This window comes from Paramisgurnus dabryanus, chromosome 14, assembly GCF_030506205.2.
Source record: "Paramisgurnus dabryanus chromosome 14, PD_genome_1.1, whole genome shotgun sequence".
NCBI classification, from domain to species: domain Eukaryota; kingdom Metazoa; phylum Chordata; class Actinopteri; order Cypriniformes; family Cobitidae; genus Paramisgurnus; species Paramisgurnus dabryanus.
The window spans coordinates 15,350,383-15,366,244 of record NC_133350.1 but is presented as its reverse complement, the minus strand read 5'-3'; the positions used below and the strand labels follow the sequence as shown (position 1 = coordinate 15,366,244).

Genomic DNA, 15,862 nt, shown 5'->3' with positions numbered 1-15,862 from the left:
TAATAATACTCCTGTCTTACTGACATCTGAGATTTCGAAGAAAGGAAGTCAAATACGATGGCATAAGGGCAAGCAAATTATGAATTTTCTTATTTGGGTGAACTATTTTTTATTATATGACAGGGGGTGTCGAATGCTTTATTCTGATTGGTTGAGAAATGTTCCATGGGTATGCATTATTTTTCAATAAGCACACACTTGACCTGTCAAATGTCTTAAAATAACCATCAGAGCAATGTCTGTACTACCCAGTCTCATGTGAATGTGTATAAATAGCATGAAGTGTGAAAACCATGCAATACATACGCCAAATTCCACTTTGGCGTGCATATGATACACCAGTCCTTCCCATTCACTTAAACGACACATCTTTTTTGTCATTTTATTTATTGGTTTCTCAATTTTTTCGTTTTTTTTAAACCATTTTCGCTTGGGTTTAGGGTAAGATTTGAGATTTGCTTAAGAAGGTTATTTAATATACAGGTTTCTGCATGTTTTCGTCTATATTTAAGCCATGGTCGCTTGGAGTTAGGGTTTGGGTTAGGATGTCATTTTTACATAACCAAAAGTTGTTCTAACCCTAAACCCAAGCAAAAATGGTAAAAAAAAGCAAAAATAAGAGAAACCAATAAATAAAACGACAAAAAAAGATGCGCCTTTTAAGTGAATGGGAAAGACTGGCGTATTATATGCACGCCAAGGTGGAATTTGGCATATGTATTGCACGATTTTCACACTTTGAGCTATTTATACACAACTCCGAGAGACTGGGTAACCATGGTATAAGCGGAATAAATGTCTCCGGTCCTTTAAATTATGTAAGGAGTAATTGACGACGGGCCATTGAATTATAAGAAAATAATGCACACCCAAGGTGCAATGCGGCACGACACGAAGCGGGGTTACACCACAGGTGTGCATTATTTTCAAATAATTCAAAGGACCGGAGTCAATTATTCCTCTTATACCACGGTTACCACAAACATTGCTCTGGTGCCTATTTTCAAGACATTTGACAAATTAGGTGTGCGGTTATCAGAAATTAATACATACCCACAGAACATTTCTCAGCGAATCAGAATACAGCATTCAACAGAGTAGACCCGTGGTATAACTGAAAATAATGCACACCTGCAGTGTAATGGCACTCTGCTTGTTATCGTGCCACCTTGGGTGTGCATTATTTTTGAGTAATTCAATGGCCTATCAGCAATTATTCCTTACATAAACGGCTTCTTGTGTGTATTACCATCTACATGCACTGTATTGTTATTTTATGTATTGCATTATTAATTGTTTGTAGTATATTAAAAGTAAAATGCACACTAATTTTTGTTAAAAATTTTTTAGGAACGTCTCTGCGTGATGAACAGCTACAGGCTGCACATGCTCAGTATAACAGGTGGAGGAAGATGTTGATTGATGAGGCCGCTAAAGGAACTGAAAGAGTTCCTGAGTTTAAATGTCACATGAAGAGAGCAGATCTGGATAAACAAGAAGATATACTGAAGGACAAACCCATAAAATATTCTCTGAAGAGACCAGGAATGATTTTAAAGGTAATGATTTAATTTTTCTGAGAGAAACATGGCGACAAAATCCATGGAAGGAGACCCGTGGTGTATGTAGATAAAAACGGCTCATTCGAAGGTAATAAAAACAATAGAGTTCATTATGTAAGGTCTTTATACACCACTGATATTATAGTTATGTATTTTATATTGCATTTCTGTCAAAGAGATCCTTCTAAAACTCCCACATTGCACCTTTAAAAAAAAGGTTTAGAAATCATGTGATCATTACTTCTTTTAAGTGACAGATATCCTGAATAAACACTCATGAGAAACACACCAGTAGCTCTAAAACAGTTCAAGTTGAAAGACATAATCCCTTTTTTCCCCAGCCTATTCCAGTTACTTCTGTGATCCAGTGTACTGATCCAGCAGACTCAGTTGAGAGAGAAGCCAATGTTCCATTTTCTCCCGGACCCTTTCAGAACCACAGTCTGAGCTGGGACAAAAACGCTATCCCAAGAAACACATCCCACTACAGCAAGTTCCACTTCAGGTCAGAAAGAAATCTTTTTGCTTTCGTTTCTGTTTTTCCAATTACCAACTGCACGGTAAACCATTTAACCACAACTTGAAAACCATCCTGATCCTGACTCAAAACAAAGATCCTACAATTAAAGGGACACTCCACTTTAAAAAAAAATAAATAAAAATAGACATTTTCTGGCTTCCCTAGAGTTAAACATCTAAGTTTAACCATTTTGGAATCCATCCAGCCAATCTTCAGGTCTGGTGCTAGCACTTTTACCATAGCTTAGCATAATCCATTGAATCCGATTAGACCATTAGCATCACGCTCAAAAATAACCAAACAGTTTTGATATTTTTCCTATTTGAAACTTGACTCTTCTGTAGTTACATCGTGTACTAAGACTGACGGAAAATTAAAAGATGAAATTTTCTAGGCCAATATAGATAGGAATCTTGGTTTTTTTCAATAACGATGAGCACGACGCTAATGGTCTAATCAGATTCAATGGATTATGCTAAGCTATGCTAAAAGTGATACCGCCAGACGCGGAGATAAACTGAATGGATTCCAAAACAGTAAAAATCTAATATTTAACTCTAGGGGAGCTGGAAAATGAGCCTATTTTCTAAAAAAAGTGTAGTGTCCCTTTAATATCTATGTGTTATATAAACCAAAAACACATAAACGAGGTAAAAAAACACAATAAAATAGCTCTGATATTCATTTTTGGATGTCTTAATAGAGATTACTGGAGGCCACATTCATTCCTGCACAAGCGAGGTGATCTGTCACTTACAGATGAAGAGAAAAGCCAGAAACCTGCTGATACCCCAGAGACTCGTATGACAAGTACCTATTTTAAACACTGCAGAAACATCATAGAGACAAGGACCAACAAAGACGTCACTTTGCATATGCAGTAAAATCTTTCATTTACATTTTCCCTTTAATATTATTTAACAAGATTAAGCAGCACTTAGGTGGTACAGTAATGCATGGCGATAAGACTCAATCAATACTGTATTTCTAGGAGAAACATTACAGTTTTAATAATGTTTGATAAAGTAAAATAATACAGTTTATGTATAGTTACATTAACATCTCTACAGAAGTGAGAGTAGATGAACTTTATGCGAGGACCTTTTTTTGGTCTTCAGCCAATAAGTGCTAAGGACGGACTGTGTTGTCACCCAAGCGTAACCATGGACATTCAGGTGTCAGTAAGTTCTGTCCAGAGGATGCGAGCAGATATACGCCCTCTTTGCCAAGACTTCCTGGGCAATCTTCTTTATGTTGGCATCATTGCTCTCCGGGGAATCTGTAAGGCAACCAAATCCATTCACTGAACAAACTAAAGGATATTTGAAAGCATGCTCGCATCTAATCCATACCATTGACTGGAATTATTAGGTGGGGCGTAATTGAAACAGTATGGGGAAGGCATGCAAGTGTTAGTGACTGACTTATGGTTTGTTAGGTTGTGGAGGAAATTTTACAACATGTGCAAGTGCTTTGTCTTGCTATGCAATAAAACGAGGGGGGCTGGTATCAATTATAGCGGTGCGTTTTACTCACTTTTTTGAAGCTGAGTCATCATGAAGTTGTTCTTGAAAAAGGCGTCCTTGCAGAAAGTGTTGGCGAGGAGCACCTAAAAAAGCCAGAGTTGTATCAAAGCCCGTTTACATCAACAAATAAGCGCAGCATGCGAACAAAGCTAAGATGGAAGCACATTTTCTTGCTATAAAGTTTCCAAATTATTTTATGCTGACTTAAGAGAAACTATTTCATACAAGGGGAATTGACAGAAAAGGTACATTTTGCAGCATGCATAACTTCAGAGAGGTTTTTATGAGCTGGATTAAACGCAATGTGCAAGTAGGCAACATAGTCACAGCATGACAAGTCATTAAATCGTTTCCTTCAGTTGTTTCTCTTATGCACAATCAAAACAGTTTAATTAAACACCAAGCTCAGTGGATATAAATGAAAACTTATTGAAATGCCCCACATTAAAATCCACTTCACATTGAAACATCTACAAACACATACAAGTTGTTTCTCTTTTTTTATGTAAGTAAATGTTTTTAATTTGTACTTGTTTACCACAGAATCCTTTCATTTGAACACTTGAACATTGAGCCTATGATTGATGCCTTATAGCTTAGAATCAGTTGACAGTTTTTGGAGCGTCTTTACTTTGGCTTTTGGTTTTGAAATAGACCTGATGACCTCAGTTAAAATGTTTGAGCAGGTGTCATAAGAGTTAATAGAGACTTGTTACCTCGTGGTCATGGTTGCGCAGACCGATGCTTATGGAGCGACTGGCGCGGGAGAGGACGGCTGTCATGGCGTAGAGGTTAATCATCACGTCTGCAACTTTCTTAAGAACCAGCTGCTCCTCAACTATTGTCTGAAACGGATCAATTTACAACAGAATTATAAAGGAATGGTTCACGCGAAAAAAAAAAAATATCGCCCATTTTTCTAAATCTCAAACAATCTTAACAGGTAGTCCCTCCAGAAAAACGCAATCGCATGATTCAACGCATAATCAGCCAAAGTCTGCATATTTATTGGGGGGCGCATTTTTTCAAATACTGCGCACTTCGCATCATAAATTGCAGATTTCCGTGCGCAAAACATGCGGGACTTGCGTGATTTCATAATCCCTGCATTTTCGTAGCAAAAATCACATATATCTTAGCACAAAGTTAAAAATTTTGCATTTACTTCACACAAGCGCAGCCATGTCCCCTGTTGCCATGGGAAAGTTATGAAGTGACGTGATCATCATTGAAAAGCTGCAAACAGTTTTTGCAAGTTCCTGCAATTTCATCGCATAAAATTGCATAAATATCCCGCATATTCCATCACATTTTTTAAACATGCTGCAAGATCAAGGATTTTTGACCGCAAACAATCACAAAAAAACTCTGCGTTTTTCTGGAAGGACTGAGTATATGACTTTCTTATTTTAGCCAAACACAGTCTAAGTTATATTAAATAATATCCTTGTTCTTTACAGTTTTAAAATGGCATTGGATAGTGCCCCATTTTTTCCCATTTTCTTTTAAAAAGAAAAGGCGGGGTACACGATTTTTGAAAAACACTTTGGAAAAGGGAGTCGGGCCGACTACCAAAACACACTTGTAGCCAATCAGCATTAAGGGGCGTCAAAAGAACGTCCAGATTCTATTGGGATAGGGGCGTGTTTGTTTAGGTGATTTAAAATGTCAACATTGGCTTTCAGAGATCATGCACCCCGCCTTTAAATGTCTACTTTAAGGGATAGTTCGGCCAAAAAATGATATTAAACCCATGATTTACTCACCCCCAAGCTGTCCGAGTTGCATATGTCCATCGTTTTTCAGACAAACACATTTTCGGATATTTTAGAAAATGTTTTAGATCTTTCAGTTGATTAAATGTAATGTTACGGGGTCCACGACCTTCAAGTCCAAAAAAGTGCGTCCATCCTTCACAAAATAAATCCAAACGGCTCCAGGATGATAAACAAAGGTCTTCTGATGGTAATCCGCGCGGTGTTGTTGTAGAAATATCCATATTTAAAACTTTATTAACGTAAATAAATACCGTCTAAGATGGCGGCGCTACCGGAAGGTATTTATTTACGTTAATTAAGTTTTAAATATGGATATTTCTACAACAACACCACACGGATTACCCTCAGAAGACCTTTGTTTATCATCCTGGAGCCGTTTGGATTTAATTTGTGAAGGATGGACGCACTTTTTTGGACTTGAAGGTCGTGGACCCCGTAACATTACATTTAATCAACTGAAAGATCTAAAACATTTTCTAAAATATCCGAAAATGCGTTTGTCTGAAAAACGATGGACATATGCAACTTGAACAGCTTGGGGGTGAGTAAATCATGGGTTTAATATCATTTTTGGCCGAACTATCCCTTTAAGCACGCAATGGGTTTTTGTAAGGAAACATTTATATTTCAAACTTTATAGACTACGGCCGTACAAGCATTCAAGAGAGAGTTGACGTCAGGAGAAATGCTGACATGAGACATAACGTTACAAAAATATTTAATAACCATATAAATAAGTTTTTAATTAATATATACGCTTTATGGAGTTTAAAAAATGAGGCATTATTAAATACCATTGTAAAGCTGAAAAGCCATGATATTATTTAATATATCGCCGACTGTGTTTGCCTAAAAGAAGAAAGTCATACACATCGAAGATCGTGAGTGGGTGTGTCCAAACTGTTGACCTGTGTGCATGTAGCTTAACTGATAGAGCACAGTTTTCAATTCCCAGGGAACACACATAAAATGTACAACTTGTAATGCACTGCAAGCCGCTTTGGATGAAAGCATCTGCCAAACGCATAAATGCAAATATATTCAAATTAAAACAACAAACACTATCCCTGCGTCTGTGACAGTATGTTCTCAATTAGATGAAGTACCTACTCATCAACCGCTAAAAGAGTAGGTACTATACAGTGTGAATGAAATCAGACGAACTACATCCGCCATGTTGATACATCACGTAACACAACATACGTCATACCAACAACAGGTGAGCCGTTAACCTGGATGCTAATAAACAAGCCCAATTTAACTAAAAGGGCTGTTTAATACATGTATTAGCATTTGGATAGAGCCTTGTTACCGCTTTTGGACATTTTTGAATAAATTAGCACCTTCCCTTCTTCATTAGATAACACCTCTTCTGGGGGCTCACGAATTAACACTTTGGGATCTTGCCGGAAGTAGTAAGTTATCTGGGTACTACTGTTTTTCGAATACTATGAATTCCAACATACCACTCGCCTTGCCTACTACTTTTCGCATATTATATTGTATGGAAGTAGGCAGTTTTAGATGTCTGTTTTTAAGTGAAGGTCTTTTTCAGATCATCAAAAGAAGAACAAAACAAGGCCGTGTAATACCCATTAAAACACGAACACATGAAGTGCTTGCCCTTCTACAGTTTATATTACATACAGCATGCAGAAAAGCTGTGGTGAGGAATTTATTCCTTCAAACATTTCCTGCAAACGAGAATGAATGAAGATGAAATGTAGTCCGCTCGAACAGGAAATCTGAGACGGTTCCAGCCGACTCTCTTGCGATTGAAGTCTGATTACAATAGCACGGCCACACAGACGTTCATTGAGAAGAGAGACAGCTCAGTCCAGCTGTGTCACACATGAGCATTACCTCAGCTCAACAGGAAAGCAGGGACCAGAGAGAAAGTCCCAACAGTGGGCCCACGCTAATTACCTAGCATGTTGCTATGGCAACCAGGGGGAAAAATTAGGAAAAAAAACATCCGCCACACACTTGACTCGAGCACAGCAATTTTTCACATCCTGGCAGCATCCAAACTAGTGAACAAAACAGCCATAAACTGATGGTGGGGAAAATGTGAGATTGATGGGAATGAAATTGAGGTTCACTTGAAAAACATCAAATTTTATGCAGATAGAAAGAAAATAGCAGAGGGTGAAATTTACTTTGGTGGGACCTTTTCATCTCCAGGGACGGCAAGACTGATGGCCATAAATTTGGTATTTTAGGCAATTTACAAAATTGCTCCGTGCAATTTATAAAATCTTTACCTTTCCGTATCGATACAGCAAGCTTTCCACAGTAGATCCGAAAAATGCAGCGTTCTGCTCAAACATTTTGGCGCTCTCCTGTGAAAAGACAATGACATCATTACTGGGCTGAAAATGAGCTGGGCTCAATTACCAACCCACCCACGCTGGTTTAAGGGCGAGATCAGAGGGAAGGATTCTGCCAGATGAAAAGTGACTGTCAGAAAAACCAGACGAGATCAGATGTTTACATGCACAAAATTGTATCAATCTGACTGAAGGTTACGACAATACAGTTTACATGCACCCTAAACATTGCAATCTGATTAAAATGTTCGTTTACATGTACATTATACATAATCCGAACCAAACGTTTGCACAAGCGCACAGCCAAGGTTGCCAGATTCGCGTATCAAGCCATCACAATGGACATTGACCACTAGCCCAAAAGCATCCTAATGACTATTCACAGCGCAAAAAACAATAATTAATCAACAAAATCCATTCATCTATAACCCGCAGAAGAAGAAAAAAACTGGTGAAAACAGTTTAAACGATAGCCCAAATGTTAACTCGAAAAAAGCAAAGGACTTGGCAACGCCACGCTGCGCACAGCATCTCTCATAGAGTTCACGCTTTATCTCTAGAAAAAAGTCAAAGCTGAGTTGGAGAAAGTTGTTCTTAAGAAGTTTTGAGATGAAAACACAATTTTCGAAAAGTACAATGATATTTTATTGCTTTATGTAGCCTTATGTTATGAAATTACACATGAATGCTGCAGAAAATACAGGGCATTACCCCATTACCTAAATAATGCGTTTTGCCATTGCATGTTTCTGTGATGTGAATCATGTTATATGAAATAGGAGTTAATATAAGACATATAAGATTTTGTCCTGATGATCGGATCTCAGATCGGACTACACCACCCCTTTCAATATGACCGAAATTTGCATCCGATCGACCTCAATGGTATTGAATAAGTTGTTAACATGAAGGCTTTTCAATACTATTGAGCCATCAATACGATTACAAACAGATTATTTGATTGCATGTAAACGTAGCTAATGTGTCTCATGCCAGTAGTGCTGATATCGACCGGACGTGCACTTGTTTCACAAATAATTTTACTATACATCATCATTTGTTTAGATCAGTTTTGTACCGTCAGACTGGGGTGAACTACACCATCTTTTCCGGTAAGTCCGAAGTCTGTCGTCTTCCCTACTGAGTCCTTCAGTTTCTTCCCCAAGATCTCAAACACTACGCCCACATTTCCCTTTTTCATTTCCCTGTGAGAACATAATAAATATTGAATACTTCAACAGATTCTGTAGATCATTTGATAGAGCATTGTGCAAGCATTGCAAAGACTGTAGGTTCAAAACACACACATGAATAAAACAAAGCCTGAATGCACTGCTTATCATAAAAGCGTCTGCCAAATGCATACGTAAACATCAGTTACATTCAATAAAATTAACAGACTCATAAATATGCAAAGGTTCTTACTTTATTTTAGCTGTTAAAATTTTCCCAGCATACTGCATTCCTGTGAGTGCGACGTACATCCTTAAAATCTCATTAGTCCCCTGTAAGCAGGAACAAAAGAGAATCCAAATGAAGGCACATATTGAACATATACACTGGATCTTTAAGTTTGTGACACAGCATGCCCCCTGCTGGTCAAAAGTGTATTTGTTATTTCAAATATTGTTAATATGCAAAAAAACACATACTTCAAATATCTGAAGGATGCGACAGTCTCTGAGGTAGCGCTCATAGGGGTAGTTTTTGGTGAATCCTAGACCTCCTAACACCTGCAGAGCTTCACTCACACAGATCCAGCTGCCCTCAGAACTGAAAATCTGGAAAAGTCACACCTGAGGGTCATTTCATGCCTTCAACCACTCCATAGATCAGACCCAAATGTGGTCACACAACTGTAATGCTTAACTCTTTAAAAACAAGAGAGATTAAGTTTTACACTTAAACTGCCAGGGGTCGTTGTGCTGTATACTAAAACTGCCAGCTGGTAAAATGTAGTACACTTCCATAGTGTACTTAAAGTGCTCTATTTTCGCATACTAATTTTGTACTTAATATACTACAAATTAATTTTTTAGTACTTCTTAAGATGTTCTTAAGATTATCTAAGTGTACTTATTTGTGCTATTTTGAAACACCATGAGTATGAACTAAAATGCACTTTTATCATACTATCTCTGTATTAAAAATGTATATTGAACTCAACTTTCATACAAAAAAATGAAATAAATTTTTTGCACATTTTAGTTCATATTTATGGTGTCTCAAAATAGCACAGTGAAGTACATTTAGATGTTCTTAAGATTATCTCAATAAGTACTAAAGATTAATTTTTAGTATATGGGGTAGTATTAGTGCACAAAAATAGCACTTTAAGTACACTTTGGAAGTGTACTTTTTTCACCTTGGTTTGCACATGACTATGTCAATATTGTTAAAAAACATATTTTTTGTCCCTGTATTATGCCATTGTATACATAAAGTAATATATAGAGTCATGAAATGATTATTTTGTCCTGTTGTGTTATGTTCAAAGTTATTTTTAAGTAGGCTCGACTAATCACTTTTCTTAATGGTGAAAAAAAGGCTAAACTGTAATAATAATGAGAATTAGAAGAAAATAAAGAGATAATATTTGGGTGGCGTAAAATTCTAATTAAAATTGAATTACTTCTTAAATATCTGCCAATGGGGTGAAAAAAAATCTAGAAATAAGTATAAAAAAAATCTAGAAAAAAAATCTCAGATATTTTTGCTTAAAATTGTATATTTTTTGTAAAAACTAGATTTTTTTAAGGTCATTTTGCTCATCAAGTAAATACATCTAGATTTAAGATTTTTTTTATATATTTCTACTGAAAACAAAAGAAAAATACTAGGTAAGAAAGTCATTTTTGGCAGTGTGAGATATATGATGCAACGACAAATTCAAGTGCAGAGTTTCGCTTAATGAATTATTATTCTTATATTTAAATGATAAATTATAACTAAACAAATGAATAACGCAGAACATTAAAACATAAGCGGGGCGAAAATGACAGCATGACAATAAAGGCATTAGGTAAATTTGCCCCACTGGCGCTTATATAAATTCCCGCTTTAAAATCTGGTTTTATTTCTAAACAAGGTTTTAAATTATACAATTTTAGTAAAAGTCAATGATTGGGAGAATTGGACACTATTGAAAATCTGGTATGTACATTTAAAAAACAGGTTCCGGTGTAAAAGATTGATCACCTTGACCATGGCAGCCTCTAAAGAACAGTCTGGAACGCCAGGTCGATCCATCATTCCAGCAGTGAGATAGGCCATGCTCTCCATCACAAAGGCACTGAGTGCCATGGTAGCAAACTTGTCCTGTATCACAGAAAAAAATCCAGGTTAAAGTCTTATAATCTAATTAGGAGCATACAAAGTTTGTATTCACTCATTGATTTTACATATATTTCCATCTTTGACATGACCGTACTCAGTCAATATTAAAGATATCAATGTTATATTTCACAGAATGTTATTTACATTATATATAAAACTGTTTTATAAAAAACAGTAAATTACAAAAAATGACTTAAGATGGGTTGTCACGGGTAGGGTCACATTGATTTACAATTATTATCACAGTAACTCATTACAACATACGTACCTGAATCATTCCAAAATCAGCAAGGCTCCTGTTGAACTGTTTCCTTGTGCCGGCATATTCAGATGTCATCTCTGGAATAAAACGACAATGATTCATTTCACCGGAAAAAATCAGTTTATATAAGTGTCAATGGTTTACAGATGTATGTGTTCTCACCGATGAGTTTCTTGATCATTCCTGCACCTGCACTGCCCATGCTGAAGCGTCCATTATTCAGAATGTTCATGGCAACCTAAAAAAGCACACGCACGTTACAAATCACCACAGCAGCATCATCATGTCATTACATTACAAAACTGTGTGTGAATCACCTTAAAGCCGCCGCCGACTTCCCCAATCACATTCTCGATTGGAACCTTGGTGTCCTCAAACGCGACTTCACAAGCTGAGAAATGAAAGTAGACACATTTAATATTATGCTGCTGCTTATTATAGCGGTATGTTCACAGATAGATCTAATACTTTCAAGCCACACTTAAAAAATATTGCTTAGATATGATAATGTCATCCCAGGTTTATTGCTTGACCTTTTTTCAATACTAACTCGATTTACTTATCCAACATGCCCCAAGGTCATTTTATTGGATAAATAAGGTCATTCTCCTCGGAAGAAATGCCAATTGGTGTAATATTTTGTTATTGAATACAATAATAATAATAATAATAATGATAGATTTCAAAGTATTTTTTGTGTCCTAATACTTTTCAGTGCGATGTTTGAAAGCTACTAAGTACACTAAAATGTGTTTCTCAAGTACAAATGATCAAACTCACTGTTTGAGCCTCTGATGCCAAGCTTGTCCTCGGGTTTGCCACTGGTGACGCCACCGAAAGCCCTTTCCACGATGAAAGCTGTGATCTTATCTTTTTTTTGACCGTCTTTATCAACAACCTCAGTTCTGGCAAACACAGTCATGATGTTGGCCATTCCACCATTAGAAATCCAAAACTTGAGAGCAAATGAACTTTCAATCAAATTACAGCAACAAATTCAAGTATGAGATTAAGACATAAATGGGCAGTTTTCCAGACAGGGTTCAGGGTAATCCAGGACTAGGCCTTAGGACATTTATGTACTTGTTACAAGCAAACATTACAAGAAAACAATACTGGTGTGCAGTGCACTTTGAGAGAAAACAACAGCACTGCTATATGTTAAGATATGTAAAATGCAAGGCGTTTTTAAATAAAGGTTTTTTAATTTTAGTCTGGAAGCAGAATAAGCCCTGTCCAAGAAGTTTACAGAAGAGAAGAGGTCACCTTTGTGCCATTTATCAGAAAGTGTTTTCCATCTTCTGTCAGTGTGGCACGTGTCTGAATAGATGCAGCATCACTGCCACTAAAACATAAGACAGATAGATGAATCATGCTACATAAATTAAACTTACTTAAAATAATAATCAAACCATATGTAAAGAAAGACAGTTTAGTTTGTTATCTCTAGATGAGCTGTCATACCTTCCAGGTTCAGTAAGGCAGAATGCTGCAATATGTTCTCCAGTTGCTAGTTTGGGCAGGTATTTCGCTTTCTGCGCATCATTTCCTGCTATCAAGATACCCTGAAACACAAACACTACTGTATGTTACTTAAATACTCTTTGCAATATTATTTAACATAGCTCTTACTGAACAAATTTACACTGCGATAATGAAAGACAAACTCGCTCACCTTCAGGCCGATAGCTTGATGTGCTGCAAGTGTGACTGCAATGGCTCCATCCAAAGACGTGATCTCTCCTAACCTGGCATACATTGTGTTGGACAGACCCAGCCCACCTGGAAAAGAAAGACTCTTTCAAAACTCTCTCTTATTATATTAGAAACTGAACTCGTATGAAGATACAGGTTGTTGGCCTTACCATATTCTTCGGGTATTTGGATCCCAAACAGTCCCAGTTCCTTGAGTCCTTTCAAAGTCTCAGGAGGTATTACAGCCTCGTGGTCGATCTTCTTAGAATCAACTAGAGGTGATATTTACACAAAAAATATGATAATAAATAATAGACATTTTATAGATGAATAAATAATATCCAGAAAACTGTAAATGACAAAATATAATAAACATAAGCCATAAGCAGAATAATACACGTTTGATTTTGATGCGTCAGTGCTGCTCACCGTCTTCATTAAAAAACTTCTCCACAGGCTGAACAAGTTGGTTAATCTCCTCCAATTCTTCATTGCTTATTTCTGGGTAAGGAAATACTTCTGCCTAAAAGTACACATTTGATAATGTCATTGATAGAGGCAATTAGTTTCACAAATGTGCTGCTAATACGCATTGTTATATCCAGAGTACAAAAATCGTGTTGTGAAAAGCAGGTTATTTAAGATCGTATACATGCAAATCACACTATAAATCAATTATTCTTAAGTTTGTTGACAGTACCTTGTTTACTTTTCCCAGGAACAGATCTTTAGCATATGCCAAACTCCTCGCGCTGGATGTAATGCAGCGCTGTGACTGCACGTGTCCTACTCGTGCAGCGACCAAATTTCTCCCAAATTTGACCGAACGTGACAAAACCAGTAGTTTGTTCAGGTTCATCTTCACTGCATAAACTTACCCCAATTACCCTTAGAACAGCGGAAACACCTTTCACCCGTTTTTGTCGCAGATTGATGACGACACAGTCCATTTGTGCGCAGATCCATTTCTTCCCAGCAGGTGTCAGTGTTTAGTCGTGCAAGTTAAATTGAGTTTTTACATTCTTTTTTAAACATTCATGGTAAATAACTGTTTAACAGTTAATACATTGATCTGAATTGTTGATTTAAGTAGTATTACCACATTAAAATACTATTTTATGTAGTAAATTGTAATTCCTAAATATTAGAGTTTTTTAACCTTACGGTAGTAAATAATTAAGCATACTACAGTATTTATCACACTTTATAATGAATTTACCATATTTTATTCTACAAAATACTATATAATAGTATAACTACTATATTATATAAGATGTTACAATTTAATATAGTAAATACACTAAAAATTATCACTTAAAAAAATACTGGGTTATTATTTTACCATACCATAGATAGTTATTTGTACTAAAATAGCAGTGCTGTTCAGACAGGCTTTAACTTGTAGTCGTTCTTGGCCAGTGTTGACAGTGAGGATTTAACTTTCAAGCTGTTCTATATATAAACTAAGCAGGCAAGCAAGCAAGCCAGACAGACAGACAAGGGCATAGAGTCTTTCTTACCACCTGGCATGCACAAAGACAAGTTTATCCTGCCCTTCATAACTGCCATAGATGTGCAGCACTCTTCACCTAAACAATGAACTGTATATGATACTCAATCAATAGTGCATATTTTACTGTATTTTCAAAGCATCATGTCTTAAGTTGTGTTTTGTCTTGTAACCCATCCGCAGTTAACAGTCAATAGATAGTCTATTTGCGGATGATTGTAACTGTATACGCCTTTGTTTTTTTTCAATGTATTGATGTGTAGCATCATAAATTTGCCAAGAGGTCATAAAGCTTAAGGTTAAGAAAGGAGTATAAAATCATATTATATTATTGGGGAGAAAAATAAGGAGAATTCAAAGCAGCCACTTTTGGTTATTTGCAGAAGGCCTCAAATCTGATAAATATTTGGTAAAATACATTTTATGACTTAAGAAAGGTCAATGGAGATGGACAAATGCTAGTAAAAACCAATATAAATTCTAATGCTTTTCAATAAAACCAATATAATTCCCATTATAACCATTTAATCCATTATAATTTCTGTGATGCCTTTATTTTTTCGGCAAATCCACTGAACATGCTATTCAAATATCTGGACATATGAAATGATTTAAAGCAAGTTTAAGTATTTCTTGATGCAGAACAATACAAGTTAGGAATATTACTGTATATTGTTTTATTTCATGTTCTCAACATGGTCACAGTTATAGTTAAACATCAATAGGGTCTCGTCATCTACAGAATGCATATTAAAACCATAGTTTCTCATCTCCTTGTTTGGTCATTAAAAATGAGATGAACTGTATGTGTGGATGCAAAGACGGTGAGAGTCATGTAACAGTCGGCTTTCTAAGACAAATTCTCTAAGTACATTTGGTAGCAGAAGCAGTGTCTTCTAATATGTCTCTGTAAGGATGAAAAAATGCTACACCGTTAATGTAATGGCTGTCAAAAAAAAAACCAAAAAGTATTTTTCAGACTATGTACACACACCCTAATACCTTCCCTTTGTCATCCATATAAAATTTCTATAGATATGCACTTTTCTAATTTCTCACATTAGTTTGTGATGTATACAGCGACACAGGCTTTGTTACAAAAATCAAAAGTGTAATGACTTTTTTAGGAGGGGTAAACAAGTGATATACATGCTGAGGTGCAGTGGCACAGCATAAAACGTAACAGCAAGCCAACATCACTGAATAAAAATAAGTCAAAAAAACAATATAACTAACCAACCAATCAAACAAACAAAAGATGAAAAAAACAGAAAATAAAAAGCACACGTCTTCATATTAAATAAGCTTACATTTCAACCATAGGTATCAGCTGCATGCAAAGC

At 36.2% G+C, this 15,862-nt stretch overlaps 1 protein-coding gene across 1 annotated transcript; it reads right to left on the bottom strand.

Annotated features, from left to right (window-relative positions):
• Positions 1–2,950: 2,950 nt before the first annotated feature.
• On the bottom strand, positions 2,951–13,951 carry acad9 (acyl-CoA dehydrogenase family, member 9). Its single transcript, XM_065241205.1, has 18 exons — positions 13,710–13,951; positions 13,439–13,532; positions 13,180–13,281; positions 12,990–13,096; positions 12,779–12,879; positions 12,581–12,659; positions 12,095–12,269; positions 11,632–11,705; positions 11,477–11,552; positions 11,321–11,391; positions 10,915–11,034; positions 9,369–9,497; positions 9,142–9,221; positions 8,795–8,921; positions 7,651–7,728; positions 4,325–4,453; positions 3,619–3,691; positions 2,951–3,361 (listed from the first exon to the last, which is right to left on the bottom strand). The coding sequence occupies exons 1-18, from the start codon at positions 13,866–13,868 to the stop codon at positions 3,261–3,263; spliced, it is 1,875 nt and encodes a 624-aa protein (XP_065097277.1). The 5' UTR covers positions 13,869–13,951; the 3' UTR covers positions 2,951–3,260.
• Between the last annotated feature and the right edge of the window lie 1,911 nt (positions 13,952–15,862).